Consider the following 19,059-nt stretch of genomic DNA (forward strand, 5'->3'; position numbering starts at 1 on the left):
TTGTCAGCAATATCCACAAATATTCATCAGTGAGATCAACGCTGACAGCGGGTCTATCCCAGTCGCAGATGGATAAAGGAAGTTGTTATCCACGACTGCTTCATCACTGAGACTGACAGCAGGTCTATCCCAATCGCAGATGGATAGAGGGGGGTCGTTATCCACGACTGCTTCATCACTGAGATCTGCGACTGACAGCAGGTCTATCCAAATCGCAGATGGATAGCGGGGGGTCGTTATCCATGACTGCTTCATCACGGAGATCTGTGACTGACAGCAGGTCTATCCCAATCGCAGATGGATAAAGGGGTGGTTATCCACAACATTAATAACTTCTTCCCAACAAATCGGCAAAGCTTCACCAAGAGAAATGTTGCAATAAATGTTCCATTCCATTCTAATATCAATGGCCACTTAATAAAACTTCCTCTTAATTAGTGCCTTTAGTTCTATTGTCTGGTTTTAACCCAGCAACATTCCAGGATAGTTTCCTACCATTATTTGTCTCAAGAGTGCACTGATGTTCCTTTGGTGACTTGGAACTGCATAGACAAATAGTGTCAGTTGGTGAATTATTATTATAACTGTGATATTAACTGGTATAAGGACTGCTAAAGATTAAGGCAGCCATCTCCAGGTCTCATCCTCTGAGAACAAACTGAGGATTCAAGTTTGTGTTTTGTAGAAGAACACTTGTTACCAGAAGACTTCTCAACAGAGAGACAATCTTTGCGACAGCATTTTCTCTGGACCACTGCTCCTCTTATGGTCATGGACAGACACAAAGATTTGACCTCAGATATCTTCCTCCAACGCTGTGAGTTAGTCACCCCCACAGTTTACTCACTCACCAGATCCACTTGACTGCTGCCCCATTAAGAGTATCATCAGCGCCATGATGCTCCCTCCGGAGCGAACGTTGCGCTATATAAATACCCCTTCAAATATCAAATATCAAAATCATCCTCCCAAACCTCCCACTGTTCTGGATTACTCCTCTGCTCTAAATGAACGGAGTCTTCTGTCTGACATTCTCACTGCTGCTCCCACATCTTCCTTGCTAAACTTGTATACAATATTTGCAAGCCCTGTTCCCAATGAAAAGCTCTTCATCATTTCACCAACCCCATTTACCCACTTACTACCCCGGAGATTAAGTATAGCCCTCCCAGGACCGAATCAGAATACACGATAGATTTGACTATCCTGCACCGGACTATCTTCAGTAAGTACCAATCTCGGTCTCTCTCATTTGCAGTCACTCAATATTCACACTCCTAAGACACACAGCCCTGCACCTCCTAACTCCTCCACATCAAAGCCATACTTGAAGAATTCTCCTCACCATTCACTTGAGGAGAGGATGTGGTGCAGCAGCCAGAGCTGACGACTCATGAGCTGGGGATCCCAGTTCAAGTCCCGGCGTCGGCACAACATCCTGTGATTCTGGGCAAAACACTTAATCTCCCCATGCCCATGGACAGCGCCTGGATATCCTCACGGGTGACAAGCTGCGCTATATAAATCCACAAACAAACAAACTTTGTCTGAGGTTGAGCACCCCAAACCCCATCCAGTAAACCTGATGCTTCAAACCTCTCTCTTAATCAGCCATACATCACACTCTGAGACAAAATCCACAGCTCACACACCGCTCTGATCAATTTCCCACCATATTCCCCCTCCCCCATACTCATCCCAGATGATCCCCAGACCTACTCCCTCCACTGATCCTTGATAATCTCAACACTTGTCCTGATTAGACTCTTCCACCATCACCTCCATCACTCTCAGCCTTATGCACCAATGGAGTCGCAGACTGCTCTACCTCTCCAACTGAACCCAAAACAATCACGAGCAATATGATAACTAGAATTATCGGCTTAGAGGGGGAGAATAGGCACAGCCTTTCACAGTACATGATACTTCACTGAGTGTCCTCCAGTCTTGCCTCTTTTCAAAGACAACCTTCGCCCAGTCTCAATGATGAAGGTGCAAATCCAGATGTCAGCATTGGTGAAACTCTACTGATCTAAATCTTTTCAAATGCATGATTGATCTCCTCAACTCAAGTTACCCCAACTGGACCATTCACTGTCTCACTTTACAACTCTTGTGAAATATCTATTGCCTTCCTCCAACCTGATGGAGGAACATGCTTGGTGCTAAAGCCCAATTAGCAAATATATACCTTGTCTATCTGGTTACTCCATCCTTATTTTGTCCAGGAACACATTTGAAACCTGCTGGCAGACTCCTGCACTCACTCGAACCCCATACTCTTCTTCGACAGTAGCTTCTGCTAACCCAGCCTCCTTGGTTAAAGTACTCAGAACATAATATCAACTATCTTGTCACATGGAACCAAACATCAGACTTACTTAGCAATGACAGTGGCTAACAGAAACATTATTCCTAGTCCAGATGTACCCCTGGACATCCTGTACCCCAGTTCAGTTCTATGCTGCATGCTACAAAACTGTAGATGAGCGGTGATACACAAGCTGGAAATTGCTGACACTACCACACACAGCAATCTAAATCTACTAGAACTTACTGAGATCTGGTTCAACGACCCTCCACACAATACCATGGGCCTTCTGCGGTCTCCAAATTACTCTGTCACAGATGTGACCTTGAAAGGAGGATTGGAGTGGTGTTGCAGTAATCTATATTAACCTATTCTAATGGGAAAAGATACCCAATTACTTGTTTTCTTCTTTTCAAAGTGTGACTCTTGAACTCCGCCCACACCAAAATTCCCTTATTGGACTAAAAGCTATATGTCACCCTCCTGGGTATAATGCAGATTTTAACGAGAAATAGATGGAGCTAAACACAAAAATATCAATTCGCTGTGACGATGATGATATCTTTCTCAAAGACTACTCTTTGCTGGGGCAACAGAGATGACATTGCAGTCAATTTCCTTTCCTTTCCTTGTTCCTCTATGAAATGATCCAATTCAACACCGCTTCATATCTACCCACACAAAAGGTTCCACTCTCAACTTAATTATAGCTATGAGAGGAGTTCTCCCAGTAGAAGACCCCATACCCGTGGATTGGTCAGGCCTTAATTTTATCCCTTTCTCTCTGCCCCACTTGCATTCCATAAACAGGGAGCAACCCAGACAGGAGCCTTCTTGGTTTCACAACACAAAACATAACATATGAACCTCTATAATTCTGGCACAAGAGCACACAATTTACTCTCCAGGCAGCCCTGACACCAACTTCAACCACTCAACTTTCCTCTATGTTGACTGTCGCTCGGATCTACTTGGTGATCTACAAGCACCACTAAAAAATTCAAAGAAATACCACAACTATGATTAACAAATAATCTATATGGAGAAAGGAACCCCATGAGATTGCTGGAGAAGAAATGTAGACAATTGCCACACTCCACTAATCTTGCATGACTTAGGGCACCAAGATCATTTCACAAGAGAAACATCTTTAATAAAAAGGTAACACGTAATGCCCCAAAAAACTTTTCGAACTGTCCAGTACTGCTAACAAACCTTCCACTTCCATTAGGTTCGATGACTCGACTGAAAAGAAATCAGAAGAACGTGCATTGGTCTTTGAAACTAAGGTGAAATCCATTGAAAGGTCACTGCTAATGTGTTTCGATTACCAGCTCAACTTGAACCCTTCCTGTAAACATAAGAATACGAGGCAACATTTTGGTAAAGTCATGGAGGCTAGACTATAGATAATCATCATGAAGACCAAACCTTCTAACCATTTTGTAGATTTGATACTGGGAAATACTGTCAACAACCTTGCTCTACGCCTGCTTCAGTACTGGACAGAACTAGTAACTCTCCCCTTCAGCCAGTGAGTGCTTCCCGACAGCCTCCGAAGTGGCCAAGTTACCCCACTTCTGAAAAAACACTGTGCGAAATGGGTGACCTCAACAACTTCTACCGTGTATCCAACCTTCCCTTTCTTACAAACGTTATTGAAAGCAGAGTAGCAACGCAACTTACTAAAAGTCTCCAAGACAGTGACCTCTTAAATGAGTACGGGTAACACAGAAACATCACTGCTCCATACTGTCCACAATGCATCATTAACTCAGGCAACTACTGCCTACGGAGCCTACTAAATCTATTGGCAGCCTTTAAAATAGTAAATCACAGCATGCTTCTTAATACTCTCAAGAACTGAATGGGCATTGATGATGTGGAGAAGTGTGGCTCAATGGTTAGAGCAGGCAGACCTCGATGCTGAGCTCTGGCCAGGGACCAGGGTTCGATTCCCGCCTTGGCGGGTCTCGGGCTCATTAATTCCCCTGACCGGATATTCTAGCCTCAGTGCCTGTTCTGATCATGGGTCCCACGCTGCAACTCTGGGCAATAGCTTGCTAAGTCTCCACAACGGCCCCCACAACGCGAGGGATGCCTGGTCTGCACCATGGGGGTGCCTAGGAGTGGACACTTCACAGTGAAAGCCAGGAAGGGTTCCCTTGGGTATTCGTACAAGCGCCGGGAAACCCACTGCGGGTAGCTGTGCGCTATACAAGTACAAAAACATTTACATTTACATATGTGGTCCTCAAAATGTTCAAGCCATACTTAATGGACGGATCATTCAAATTAAAAATGTATTCAAGCTTCTTAAAACCGGTTGCCTTAACACACGGGGTAACTCGGGAATCTATCCTAGCCCACAATCTTTAACTGACTAAGAACTGTGGAATACTTTATAATAATAATACCGTCTTTATTGCAGGCAGATATTTAAAACCATTAAAATTGCTAAAAACATGGAAACGCAATACGCTTATTGAAACAGGGATATCAACATTTGAGTGCAGTTATTTAAAACAGTTACAATTATTAAACCAGAAGGCGAGGCAAGCATATTGTGACTGTATAATACAGGGAGTACCGCGCTAATGAGCAGATAAAGAATGATAGACCGAAAAGTGCTAGTGCAGGGATTCCGCGACACATTGTTCCTTGAGCCAGACACCGTCAAAATGTTGCCACACCGGGAAACTTTAATGCAATGGGTCAGTGCAAACTATCCTGTCAGCCAAGCATATAATACATTAAAATCGCTTAAAAAACACACAAATGATCATCAAAGTGTGCACAAAAGTCACACAGTGCTAGTGCGGGGAGTGTAGCAGCAAACTGTTCCTCATTAAACGCTGCAGGCTGGTTCCTAAAGTGCTGGTGCAACAGATAGAGCAGCATTTTCCCTTGAAATTCCGTGAAACAATCAACATCAATTTTGCATCACACTAAGATCGCTTTTTGTTGCTGTAACGTAAAGAGAAATAGCAGTGCCTATGGTGACAGGTTTATTCATAAAAACTGCAGATAACAAGAATGAGACATTTTAAGGTCACTGTCCCAGGTGCGCTCTTGGCCCTGCATGAATACCTTGCATCAATGAGAGAAACATTTGCAAATGTTTCTTCAAAAATAAATGACAGGCTGATCATTAAACCAATGTCCTAGGGGGCTAAGGGGGCAGGGCTAGGAGTCGGGGTGCCCCCGAGAGAACAGCATAGTCCACCTGTCGGGCCCCCAGATGACTAAACCTGTTTGATGCAATGATTACAAATTTTGTCCGCGTGATAGTCAAGGTTGTATTGACTGGGTTTAGGGAAACAATGATGGCCTAGGGGCATGTGCGAACTCCGAGCTTGTTCCACCCTCCCCATAGCCTGGTCTGTGCTCATTCAACAATGCTGGGCAGAGACATACAACGTGTTCAAGGGAATCTTTGCAACAGCCGTAGCCCCTACAGGTTATCCCTTCGGAGGGCCCACGCCAGCTGGCTAAATGTTTTAATGATGGCTACTCCCCTAACTGAAGCCCCATAAATCTTACCTTTAGGCGGGTGGCTGGTACCTGTTGATAACTGTCCAGGCATGCCTATGGTTGGCGAGGAGAATTCTATCTGAATGGTATGACCAGAAACTAACACATCTTCTGATGCCTGTTTTAAAGGTTAATTGACTAGAGTCACTGGCCCAAATTTATTTCACATTCAATAGATGCTGGCAATCCTCAAGGAACCGATTACTCGCTAGACTTGACCCACTAGAACAAATTTCCGACCTTAACAATGCCTCTAGGCCGCCAGCCAGGGCCCCCGTAGCTTGTGACACAGGTTGAGGTAGGGACCGGCACCTGCTGCCCGCTGGTCGGGAATGGTAAATTCCGGCCTGATCTGGGCAGCGGATTAGGACTTCAGCAGCTGGAAAACCTATTTGTATATCTTTAGAACAAGTTTGTTCAGCAGACTGTTGTCCCTGCCCAGTAACATTTCCCTGCCATAGGCTAATTAGCGAGAGATTTTGGCCCTTGTGACTTCCAGTAATGGGGAAAGGCTTGGCCGCAGTAATGATTTTGATAACGTCACCTGGAGGGTAAGGACTTTTGCTTCATCTTCTTTCTGTTGCTTTACAAAACACCCTCTGCGTCAATATGCACCCCATGGTAGAAATATAGTGAGGACGAACAGAAGGTTGGAGACCGCGTATCTCAGTGGACCACTCTGCTATTTAGAGCTTCTGGCGATTACCAGGAGTACATCCTCAATTCACCTTAACCAAGACGTTTCAGTCACTCGCCGTTGCCATGAGGTGGGATGACTTGGCCTATTGAAGTACTACCACATCACGAAATGATTACCGCATTTCGCTTCTGATACGGGATTAACGATCACGATAAATGACATTTTTACATTTTACCCTTTGAGCCCTGAAGAAGTTCTAAAGGTGTGTGCCTTAAAAGAACGAAACGCGTTGATTGCTCTTACGATCACATGTGGATGTCATAATAAAGGATGAAAACAAAGAAAATATAAATGGACTGAAATGTACTCTGTTCGGTGCACCTCCTTTTGTTGAATTTTTTCAGTGAATCTGTGGCCAGTGGCACCAAAGGGTGACAGTTGCTGGAGATTTCTGCACAACAAGAACTCTTATAATACAGCATTGAGAGAGTGAGGTGCTATTCTATAGGTCCGTCACCCATTATTGTGTATGGAATTATACTACATTTAAAGTGCTTGAAGTGCTCTGTGCTTTTTTCTCTACATGTGGCACTCGCCAAGGCATGATGGTAGTGATCTGTGGAAGATAGTCGCTCTCAACCCATAAAGCAATGAGGTAATTTTGAACTAGGGGGAGCACTTCAACACTACAGATGGTATAGTAAAAAAAAGAGCCCATTTTTTTCCCATTGGTTCTTGTCCAATTTGCAGGGTTATCTTGTGGAAAGCGACCGTTCAATAATTTATATTCCATGCTGTTAAGATGCAAGACCAAATGTTCGCCCAACAGGCTTCATGGGCAACCCCTTGGCTTAGATTGTTCGGTGATGTTCTGAGCGCTCTCTGAGTAAAACCCCTTGTGGTCCTCTGTGAAATCTTGGAAGAGGTTTGTATTAAAATCCTCTGTAATCAAACTGTCCGCCTGGGGATGGTCAGTGGCTAGGTTGCACAAAATTTGCAATAGACGGTTACATTTAGGCCTTTTCTCTCTTGTACTTGGGTGGTTGTAAACGTTGATCAGCAAAAGCAATTGCTGCGATATTCCGTTACTGATCTTTATTCCCAACAGCCAATTCTCCTGTAATGTTATTAGATCAATGTTCCCTTTATTAGCCCCCCTTTTGGCCTACCATGCCTATGCTCCCTGAGGGCCGGCTTCCATGGCTCGATGTAGCCTATCATTGGGCAACTCGACTCGGCCGATATTTCTTGTAGAGCTCTGAATTCGTGGTTGTTTAGAAACATAATTAAATCTGGAGACTGAAGTTTCTGAGTAAGACCATTGATATTCCAAGAGCACAGGGACAGCGGAGGCAGCTAGGGGCAAGGGGGTACTGGAGAGTTAATTCAACCAAAACTTCTATAAGATAGAGCTGCAAGAAGCCAGGCCCAATCTTTCCTTGAGAGGTCAGTGGTTGACACCCTTTGTTTGCTGTACTTTGAGATGGCACAGCCCTGGGCGTTTTTTAAGATGGACTATGGTTTCTTCCTGCTGGGGGATATAGGAAAGTGTGATTTAGTCAATACAGTGGGATAAACAATCTTCCTGAAGGGACTGATCTTGATGCCCCATTTGCTAAATATCTCTGTTCTGGATAATATTACCTCTGCATGAGCTGGCAAAACGACTGATGCTAATGTAGGGTCTGAGGTTTGGGAACCTTTTTGGAGAGGGGGAGAAATTTGAATCATGTAATATCACTTGACTCCAATCCGCTCAGTCCAGGAATGGTCTTCACCAACCTTAGGATATTCCCCCGTTTAAAATGCCGTAGGGGACTTGCTGAACAGCAACTTGGTGTTTGAACCTTGCGGAGCAGTTTCTTGCTGTGATCCCTGAGGCTGTGGTCCCCGGAGCGTGGGAGGAAGCTGATCCGCCTTCAGTGATTCCAGTGTAGTTGTCTGCTGACGCTCCTCCTGTGGATCATAATGTGGGTGCTCAATTGTATCTGCTGTATCCCAATGGGTGATCCCAGGGCCCTGGTTGTTTGTTATCGTTACTTGGAGGGTATCCATCCGGGTCTGTGCCGTCTTGCTGTACTCAGAAGGAACAGTCATGAGTCCTAAATGCAGCTTCGTTTGGAGCAGCTGAAGTTCTAAGCTTTGCCCACAGGCCTTCAGATTCCGTGTTGACAATAGGATATGCATCCGAGGTTTTGGTGTTTTGTGGCATAGAAGCTTGTTGAATAGCTGCACCCATCGCTCGCTGACTTTTATCAGGGCCGGCAGGAAGTCTCTTAATTTCTGTCAGAACTGATGCACATGCACCCAGAACTGGAGAGGATCCAACCGCAAGCGCGTTCCAGTCCACAGAAGTTCATGCAGGTAAAACAAATGTCTGGCTCCCAGCCAACTGCAGAGCTCGAACGTTCAGGGAAAATAAGCACAGACAGCAGCTTCGGTTGGCAGTTTTTTTAAACACATGGTGGGTAGGAGAGGTTGGACCCTACAATGTACACAGCCAACAAGTGCACCATGGACTGGTGCAAAGCTGATATGTCATTCGGTTTCAAGTTTTAGGCATGTTACACCCCACAAAAGTTCAAGCAGATAAAATTAAAAGTAGGCCACTGTGCCCTCCACAAAGCGCAGCATGCAGTAAGTTCAATAGATGCTTTTAATGGGGGAACCAATAAACTGTAAGGTCAGTATTGGTATGCACAGTGACAGCTTTGTGAATGTTTCAGCACTTGGGACAGCGGGCGTACTGGGGGCGACTGTGAAAGAATGTCTTTCAGGGCTGGCACTGCGCTGGGATGGCATCTAGCTACCTACCTCTCCACTGGGATGGCCTTTGGCTATCTACCTCTGCACTAGGATGGCCTCTGGCTACCTACCTCTGCGCCAGGAGGGTCTCTGGCTACCTACCTCTGCGCCGGAAGGGCCTCTGGCTACCTACCTCTGCGCCGGGATGGCCACTGCTACCTACCTCTGCGCCGGGAGGGCATCTGGCTACCTACCTCTGCGCCGGGAGAGCCTCTGGCTACTTATCTCTGCGCCGGGAGAGCCTCTGGCTACCTACCTCTGTGCTGGGATGGCCTCTCACTACCTACCTCAGCGCCGGGAGGGCCTCTGGCTACCTACCTCCGCACCGGGAGGGCCTCTGGCTACCTACCTCAGCTTCGGGAGGGCCTCTGGCTACCTACCTCAGCGCCGGGAGGGCCTCTGGCTACCTACCTCTGCACTGGGATGGCATCTAGCTACCTACCTCTGCACTGGGATGGCCTCTGGCTATCTACCTCTCCACTGGGATGGCCTCTGGCTACCTACCTCTGCGCTGGGATGGCATCTAGCTATCTACCTCTGCACTGGGATGGCCTCTGGCTATCTATCTCTGCGCTGGGGGGGCCTCTGGCTACCTACCTCTGCGCCGGGAGGGCCTCTGGCTACCTACCTCTGCGCTGGGATGGCCTCTCGCTACCTACCTTAGCGCCGGGAGGGCCTCTGGCTACCTACCTCTGCACCGGGAGGGCCTCTGTCTACCTACCTCTGCGCTGGGATGGCCTCTGGCTACCTACCTCTGCGTCGGGGGGGCCTCTGGCTACCTACCTCAGCGCCGGGAGGGCCTCTGGCTACCTACCTCTGCGCTGGGATGGCCTCTGGCTACCTACCTGTGCGCCGGGATGGCCTCTGGTTACCTACCTCTGCGCCGGGAGGGCCTCTGGCTACCTACCTCTGCGCTGGGATGGCCTCTCGCTACCTACCTCAGCGCCGGGAGGGCCTCTGGCTACCTACCTCTGCACCGGGAGGGCCTCTGTCTACCTACCTGTGCGCTGGGATGGCCTCTGGCTATCTACCTCTGCGCTGGGATGGCCTCTCGCTACCTACCTCAGCGCCGGGAGGGCCTCTGGCTACCTACCTCTGCACGGCATCTAGCTACCTACCTCTGCACTGCGATGGCCTCTGGCTATCTACCTCTCCACTGGGATGGCCTCTGGCTACCTACCTCTGCGCTGGGATGGCATCTAGCTACCTACCTCTGCACTGGGATGGCCTCTGGCTATCTACCTCTGCGCTGGGATGGCCTCTGGCTACCTACCTCTGCGCTGGGATGGCCTCTGGCTACCTACCTCTGCGCTGGGATGGCCTCTGGCTACCTACCTCTGCACTGGGATGGCCTCTGGCTATCTACCTCTGCACTGGGATGGCCTCTGGCTATCTACCTCTGCACTGGGATGGCCTCTGGCTATCTACCTCTGCACTGGGATGGCCTCTGGCTACCTACCTCTGCACTAGGATGGCCTCTGGCTACCTACCTCTGCACTGGGATGGGCTCTGGCTATCTACCTCTGCACTGGGATGGCCTCTGGCTATCTACCTCTGCACTGGGATGGCCTCTGGCTATCTACCTCTGCACTGGAATGGCATCTGGCTATCTACCTCTCCACTGGGATGGCCTCTTGCTATCTACCTCTGCACTGGGATGGCCTCTGGCTATCTACCTCTGCACTGGGATGGCCTCTGGCTATCTACCTCTGCACTGGGATGGCCTCTGGCTAACTACCTCTGCACTGGGATGGCCTCTGGCTACCTACCTCTGCACTGGGATGGCATCTGGCTATCTACCTCTGCACTGGGATGGGCTCTGGCTATCTACCTCTGCACTGGGGTGGCCTCTGGCTATCTACCTCTGCACTGGGGTGGCCTCTGGCTATCTACCTCTGCACTGGGGTGGCCTCTGGCTATCTACCTCTGCACTGGGATGGCCTCTGGCTATCTACCTCTGCACTGGAATGGCATCTGGCTATCTACCTCTCCACTGGGATGGCATCTAGCTACCTACCTCTCCACTGGGATGGCCTCTGGCTATCTACCTCTGCACTGGGGTGGCTCTGGCTATCTACCTCAGCACTGGGATGGCATCTGGCTACCTACCTCTGCACTGGGATGGCCTCTGGCTATCTACCTCTGCACTGGGATGGCCTCTGGCTATCTACCTCTGCACTGGGATGGCCTCTGGCTATCTACCTCTCCACTGGGATGGCCTCTGGCTATCTACCTCTCCACTGGGATGGCCTCTGGCTATCTACCTCTCCACTGGGATGGCCTCTGGCTATCTACCTCTCCACTGGGATGGCCTCTGGCTATCTACCTCGGCGCCGGGAGGGCCTCGGGCTATCTACCTCTGCACTGGGATGGTCTCTGGCTATCTACCTCTGCATTTGGGATGGCCTCTGGCTATCTACCTCTGCACTGGGATGGCATCTGGCTACCTACCTCTCCACTGGGTTGTCCTCTGGCTACCTACCTCTGCACTGGGATGGCCTCTGGCTATCTACCTCTGCACTGGGATGGCCTCTGGCTATCTACCTCTGCACTGGGATGGCCTCTGGCTATCGACCTCTGCACTGGGATGGCATCTGGCTACCTACCTCTCTACTGGGTTGTCCTCTGGCTACATACCTCTGTGCTGGGATGGCCTTTTGCTACCAACCTCAGCGCCGGGAGGGCCTCTGGCTACCTACCTCTGTGCCGGGAGGGTCTCGGTTGCCTACCTCTGCCCGGGATGGCCTCTCGCTACCTACCTCTGCACTGGGATGGCCTCTGGCTACCTATCTATGCGCCTGGTCGGCCTCTGGCTACCTATCTCTGCGCCTGGTCGCCTATGGCTACCTATCTCTGCGCCGGGTTGGCCTCTAGCTACATACCTCTGTGCTGGGATGGCCTCTTGCCACCTACCTCGGCTCCGGGAGGGCCTCTGGCTACCTACCTCTGCTCTGGGATGGCCTCTGGCTACCTACCTCTGCGCTGCGATTGCCTCTGGCTACCTACCTCTGCGCTGCGATGGCCTCTGGCTACCTACCTCTGTGCTGCGATGGCCTCTCGCTACCTACCTCTGCGCTGCGATGGCCTCTAGGTACCTCTGCGCTGGGATGGCCTCTGGATATGTCTGTACTGGGATAGCCTCTGGCTACCTACCTCTGCGCTAGGATGGCCTCTGGCTACCTTTGCGCTGGGATGGCCTCCAGCTATCTCTGTGCTGGGATGACCACTAGCTACCTACCTCTGCGCTGGGATGGCCTCTAGCTACCTACCTCTGCACTGGGATGGCCTCTAGTTACCTACCTCTGTGCTCGTATGGCCTATAGTTACCTTTGCGCCGGGATGGTCTCTGCCTACCTAACTCAGCGCTAGGATAGCCTCTGGCTACCTCTGCGCTGGAAAGGCCTCTAGATACTTCTTTGCTGGGATGGACTCTGGCTACCTACCTCTGTGCTGGGATGGACTGTGGCTATCTACCTCTGCCCTTGGATGGACTCTGGCTACCTACCTCTGCGCTGTGATGGACTCTGGCTACCTACCTCTGCGCTGGGATGGACTCTGGCTACCTACGTCTGCGCTGCGATGGCCTCTGGCTACCTCTGCGCTGGGATGGCCTTTAGCTACCTCTGCATTGAGGAGACAGGTGAAGAACAATGCATCTTCCACACACCTGGTGCTGGTGCCACTCTTCGACACCTCCCCCCATTTATATACGATAAATAATACACTCAACTAGTAGGCACGAATCACCATAGATAACAGTGACTGACATTGTTGCATGTCTATACGATGCAGAGTAAATAAACAGAAGGAGGTCTCGTCTAATGTGATGTCAGACCGTCCAGTGCTCCAGTGCAGGGAGGTGCACCCCTACCAGGAACCCTCTGGTGAGGGCAGGGCCCAGTGGGAGCAGTGGCACCAGACACAGGTGCAGTCCTGACAGCAAAGGAGGCTGGATGCACTCACCATCTCAGGGCCCTGCTGGGACATCTCTCTGGAGGGCTCGTCTAATGTGATGTCAGATCGTCAAGAGTAGGGAGGTGCACCCATGCTATGACCCCTCTGCTGGGGAAGATGGCAGCAGGCACAGGGGCAGTCCAGGAACCCTCTGCTGGGGGCAGATGGCAGCAGGGAGTCCTGACAGCAAAGGAGGCTGGATGCACTCACCATCTCAGGGCCCTGCTGGGACATCTCTGTGGAGGGCTCGTCTAATGTGATGTCAGATCATCAAGTGCAGGGAGGTGCACCCCTGCCATGACCCCTCTGCTGGGGGCAGATGGCACCGGGCACAGGGGCAGTCCTGACAGCACAGGAGGATGGATGCACTCACCATCTCAGGGCCCTGCTGGGACATCTCTCTGGAGGGCTCCTCTAATGTGATGTCAGATCGTCAAGTGTAGGGAGGTCACGCCTGCCATGACCCCTCTGCTGGGGGCAGATGGCACCGGGCACAGGGGCAGTCCTGGCAGCACAGGAGGATGGATGCACTCACCATCTCAGGGCCCTGCTGGGACATCTCTCTGGAGGGCTCCTCTAATGTGATGTCAGATCGTCAAGTGTAGGGAGGTCACGCCTGCCATGACCCCTCTGCTGGGGGCAGATGGCAGCAGGCACAGGGGCAGTCCAGGAACCCTCTGCTGGGGGCAGATGGCAGCAGGCACAGGGGCAGTCCAGGAACCCTCTGCTGGGGGCAGATGGCAGCAGGCACAGGGGCAGACCAGGAACCCTCTGCTGGGGGCACCAGGTACAGGGGCAGACCAGGAACCCTCTGCTGGGGGCACCAGGTACAGGGGCAGACCAGGAACCCTCTGCTGGGGGCACCAGGTACAGGGGCAGACCAGGAACCCTCTGCTGGGGGCACCAGGTACAGGGGCAGGCCTTACAGCAAAGGAGGCTGGATGCACTCACCATCTCAGGGCCCTGCTGGGACATCTCTCCTGCTGCTCAGCTGAAGCTCTGCTGGTCGGTGTGTGGGAGGGGGCACCAGCACCTCGCAGACGCCCCCCTGCAGCAAAGGGTGCGGTAGGAGGAAGGAGGGGCCACACCCCTAGAGAGCCCCCACTTCATAGCAACACTGGCAGGAGCCTGTCACCCTGGACAGTGCAGAGCCCAGCACTGCCCGCAGGGATCTGCTGTGGAAGAGATGCCTGACAGCTGGAGGCAGGGCGGGGTCACTTCCAGGTCAGCAGGGGTCACTGCCAGGTCAGCAGGGGGCGGGCACTGAGGCAGGGGGTCAACAGGGGACTGGTACACTATGTCTAAGGACGGTTCTATTTATGGACGAATGCGCATGCGCGGGGCCCAGACGCGGCTCAACAGCACATGCGCAGGGCCCAGACGCGGCTCACTGGCGCATGCGCAGGACCCAGATACTATTCACCGACACATGCGCGGGGCACGCTCCCCGTTCACTGACGCATGCGCAGGTCACGGTTACTGCTCACCGGCGCATGCTCTGTGCGAGCATGGAGTCCCGCACCGGAAACAGCGGCAGGAGCCGGGCAACAGCTCGAGGCCTGGGGGCTCCAGGACATGAGCACCCCGATGTACACTACAGCCGGAGCGGTACCCGAGATCCAGAAGCCTCTCCGTCGGCACCGCACCCGTCCGGCGCTCGGGGACTGTGGTGGTCAGAGGCGGTTGGTACGTTCAACGTGTCGAGCAAGGGCAACTCCCCATGAAAACAAGCCCAACACTACATAACGACACAAAGCGGTGACGAACAGACCGGAAGTGTCGGTCACATCCCGTCCCCGCGTGCTCAGGTGGAGGTGTGCAGCAGGGAGCAGTGCCAGGCCTCCCTGGAGCACAGGGCGAGGCCCAGGGCGCCTCTACCTGCATTCAGCAGAACAATCAATCATTGCAAGAGCACCCCTGGAATGATCCGGCCACTCTGCAAGGGCCTGCCCTGCAGCCAGCTGTGCTGAGCCCATCCAGCGAGCTCACTGTGGGATTATTATTTTTTTTTTTCAAATTTGTTTTATTGGTTTCAAAAGCAGTAGTGAACAGTACATTGCAAGGATGGCATGTGAGGCCTGAAGTACAATCAAGGCAGCACAGTGGGATTTTTTTTTTGCATATTTATATAGCACGAACTCGACCCGAAGGTATTCGAGCGCTTTACATGAGCACCGGGTACGCAACACATTCTGGCGCGGGGAGATTAAGTGATTTGCCCTGAATCGCAGGATGTGGACGCGACCCCGAGGCTCGAACCCTGGTCTCCAGCACCAGAGTCGGCAGCTCTGGCCGATGGACCACATCCTCTGGGGCTGTTTATATTGTAGATTAGAATGAGGTGGAAACCCGTGCCTGAAGAGTTATCATGTCATTATATGCGTTCCTCTTGTGGGCCTCATTGTATGCATTGTAACTGAAGAATAAACTGCTAAATATAGTCGTATTCAGTCCTGTTCCGGTGAAGTTATTGTACTACGATTGGAAGATGAATCCGAAACCGCCCGTCCAGGCCCACCAAGAAACGCTGATCATCGTGGATTCACCGTATACAGTGCTTCTCTAGTCATGGCTGCAAATTCTATGTATTTTAACATATTTTACATGGTGCCAAGGCGCAGGGATCAGCGATCAGTGCAGAGGCACAGGGACTGAGGAAACTTATCTTCATTGGCACGTTGGCGGTTAACTTGCAGCTCAGTTGGAAAGTCTTGCTCGCAACATCACTGTTGTATTCTGGTCGTCTCCTTCCCTGCTGCTCAGCCTGTGTGTGTGATGTAAGCAGAATGTTCGTGAATGCATGGTTTGAATGAGTGGTCAGTTTGAGTGAGTGGGGTAGGCCTCCTTTACCATTCTACTTACAATGAATAAACCTACTTAGTACACCTTCGGCTACTGGATTACATACCTGCAAGAGCACCTTCTTCGATGTAAGTCACAGAGCTTCCTTTACCTCTGCGCGTTCCTGTCGGACATGTCTGCGGGATCAAATGTTACAGTCATGCACGTCACTCTGAAGGCCCCACCTTGATGCGATGTCAGAAAGTCTAGTGCGAGAACTCCATTGTCGGCTACACTTTGGCTGAGAACTTCGACAGCCATTCTCTTTCAACATCTGCCTGAGTTTGGGTCAGTCAAGTCTGACCCTGAGAGCCGTGACGGTGATTCACACACTGCGGATACCGTTTTATATATAAATATATATATAAAATTGTGGTTTGCAGTCCTTCAAAGTTGTTTATTCACTATATACATAGATATATATAGACATAGCGGTGATTCACACACCTAACTGTGGATACTGTTTTCCTTATTTATATGTATTTCAGTGATTCGCACACCTTAAAATGTGTTTATTGTGTTACACATTTCTTTTGGCTGTTAATTCAATTACACGCTAATTTCATTCTAAATTTAGAAATTATTTGCACATTTAGCAGTTCTTTTTTGAAGGATTTAACATAACATAGAAATTATTTATTCATTTATGTATTTTTTTCTCCCAGCATATGTGCAATTATCAGTATGGCCAATTCTAATATGTTTAATTAACCTCCACTCTTTCTACAAACACCTGGTACACCAGTAAGGAAATAGAAAAATTGGCACAGATCCTTTGATAGTTATTTAATTGTTATTGATGGTAAAAAATGTGATCCTGAAAAGAAAAAAGCATGCATGTACGGTTTGTTAGGTATAGCTGGTCAATAAATCTTTGACAGTGTACCTGCAATTGAAGCAGCACCTAGGCAATTTGTTCCTTTAGATGAATACCAGAAGGCGGTTAAGAGCTTCTTGTGAATTCGGGGACATGATGGATATTTATTTGCGAGTCCAATGTTTTTTTCACTGTTACTCAAAGAAAATACAAGAGAGACTTTTAGCTTGTAGAAGTCCTACACTTAACGAAGTCATAGACATAGCCAAAGGTATTGAAAGATCTCTACTCTGCTAAAATATTGTGTACTGGAAATACACAAAATCAGTTGGTTTGTATGGTACATGAAAATAAATCTGATTTCCAGAAGTGGGGTAAATGCTTTGCATGCACAGGAAAAACAAAATTTGAATAAAACTGTAAGAAGAGAACTCTATATTGTTATACGTGTGTCTCAGAAAATCACTTAGGTAATCATTCAGGGTGTCCAGCGGTTGGCAAGATATGTAGGAAGTGTCAAAAGGTGTGACATTTCGGAGCTGTTTGTAGAAACCCTAAAATTCAGAGTAAACGTAAGATTGGTCAGTAGATGAGTTTGATGAGGAGATATGTTCAAATATTGTTTTAACAGTTGATTCGAAACAAGGTAACTTTGAAGTACCATTAGGAATTGTACTCATAGGTGGAATTATCTGTAATTGTGGATTCTGGTTCTCCAATAACAATCTTAGCAGATCATACTTTTAATAAATTATGGAAGAATATTGAATTAATAGCTTCATATGTCAATGCAAAAGCTTCGGGGAGTTCAATTTTGAAATGTTGGGTTATTTTCATGACATTTTAGAATTTAAATGCCTATCCATTAAGACAAAAATGTATGTAGCAGTAAGAGGGAGAGACATAGTTAGGTGGCAAGACCTTAGACAACTTGGCAAAACTAATCAAACCAAGTTCAGTAGAACCCATAGTATTAGGGGATATGTCTATACTTAACGTGTACCAGCAAGAGCTGAGGTTATCTATTGAAAAGGTGTTTGAAACGCCCAGTAAAGTGTTTTTGATCATATTGGCTGTGTGAAAGGCTTTGAACATCCAATTAAGTTGAAAGATAATGCTATACCAGTTACACATAAAGTTCTCCATGTAGCGTTGTCAGTCAGGAAAGAATTGAAAGTGCTTTTAGACATACTATGCAATGATGGTGTAATAAAACCAAATGATTCTTCAGAGTGGGTTTCTGCAATAGTTACGACTAAAAAGAAAAATGGTGAACTTAGATTGTATGCGGATGTATGGTTATTAAATAAGAATATAATTCTGTAAGTGGTTCTAAATATTTTTCAATAATAGATCTTGAATCTGCTTATCATCAGGTGAAATTACCAGACAGTTCAAGAGATTTAACCACTTTCGTGACACCTTTTGGAGCATACCAGTATATCTGACTGCCTTTTGTTTTGGTTTCGGCTCCCAGTGTGTTCCAAAAATTAATGGATCACTTATTTGATGGTTTATCAGTAGTCCAAACTTTTCAGGATGACATCATGGTTCATGCTAAAACTATTAGTGAACACAGTGTTATTTTGAATAAGGTTTTGGAAATATTGGAGATTTTTTAAACTAGTGTTGAATATTTGGGGAACACAGTATCCTCTGCAGGTATTACACCAAAAGTAGATCTAGTAAAAGCTGTAAGGGAAGCATCTACACCTTTGAACAAGGATTTGTTGAGGTTTTCTTGGTATAAGCGAGTACTATGCACAGTTCATCCAAGGTTAAGTCATTTTGGTAGAACCTCTAAGGAGAGTCTTTAAAAAGAAATTAACATTTGAATGAAGTAGTGTTCAAGAAATAGCTTTTCAACGTATCAAACAGGTTATATTGGTTGCACTTGCACATAAGTCTTATGGGCCTCCTGGGAGAAATATCATCACACTAGATGCCAGTGGTATATGATTAGAAGTAGTTTTCACCCAGGTAGTGGATGGCAAGGAATATGCTGTAGCCTTCATATTAAGAGTTTTGACTGATGCAGGATAAAAATATAGCACAATTGAATGAGAAGTCTTGGCGAGTGTCTGGGTGGTGGAAAAACAAAGAAGTTATTTATGGGGAAAATATTTTGAATTAATAACGGATCATAAGCCACTTTTG

The 19,059-nt window shown here is 48.6% G+C and overlaps 1 protein-coding gene across 5 annotated transcripts in view; it reads right to left on the reverse strand.

Annotated features, from left to right (window-relative positions):
- Nucleotides 1–17,212, reverse strand: part of LOC144770906 (uncharacterized) — a 330,820-nt gene extending 313,608 nt beyond the window's left edge. For 3 of the 5 annotated variants that reach the window (XM_078655698.1, XM_078655702.1, XM_078655697.1), the window contains exon 1: nt 14,732–17,212. In XM_078655698.1, coding sequence (XP_078511824.1) covers nt 14,732–14,821 — 90 coding nt within the window. In that variant the 5' untranslated portion in view covers nt 14,822–17,212. Of the gene's footprint in view, nt 1–13,253; nt 13,277–14,195; nt 14,564–14,731 lie in introns of those variants that run through there. The other 2 variants (XM_078655699.1, XM_078655700.1) reach the window with 2 other exon arrangements.
- Between the last annotated feature and the right edge of the window lie 1,847 nt (nt 17,213–19,059).

This window comes from Lissotriton helveticus, chromosome 7, assembly GCF_964261635.1.
Source record: "Lissotriton helveticus chromosome 7, aLisHel1.1, whole genome shotgun sequence".
Taxonomy (NCBI): domain Eukaryota; kingdom Metazoa; phylum Chordata; class Amphibia; order Caudata; family Salamandridae; genus Lissotriton; species Lissotriton helveticus.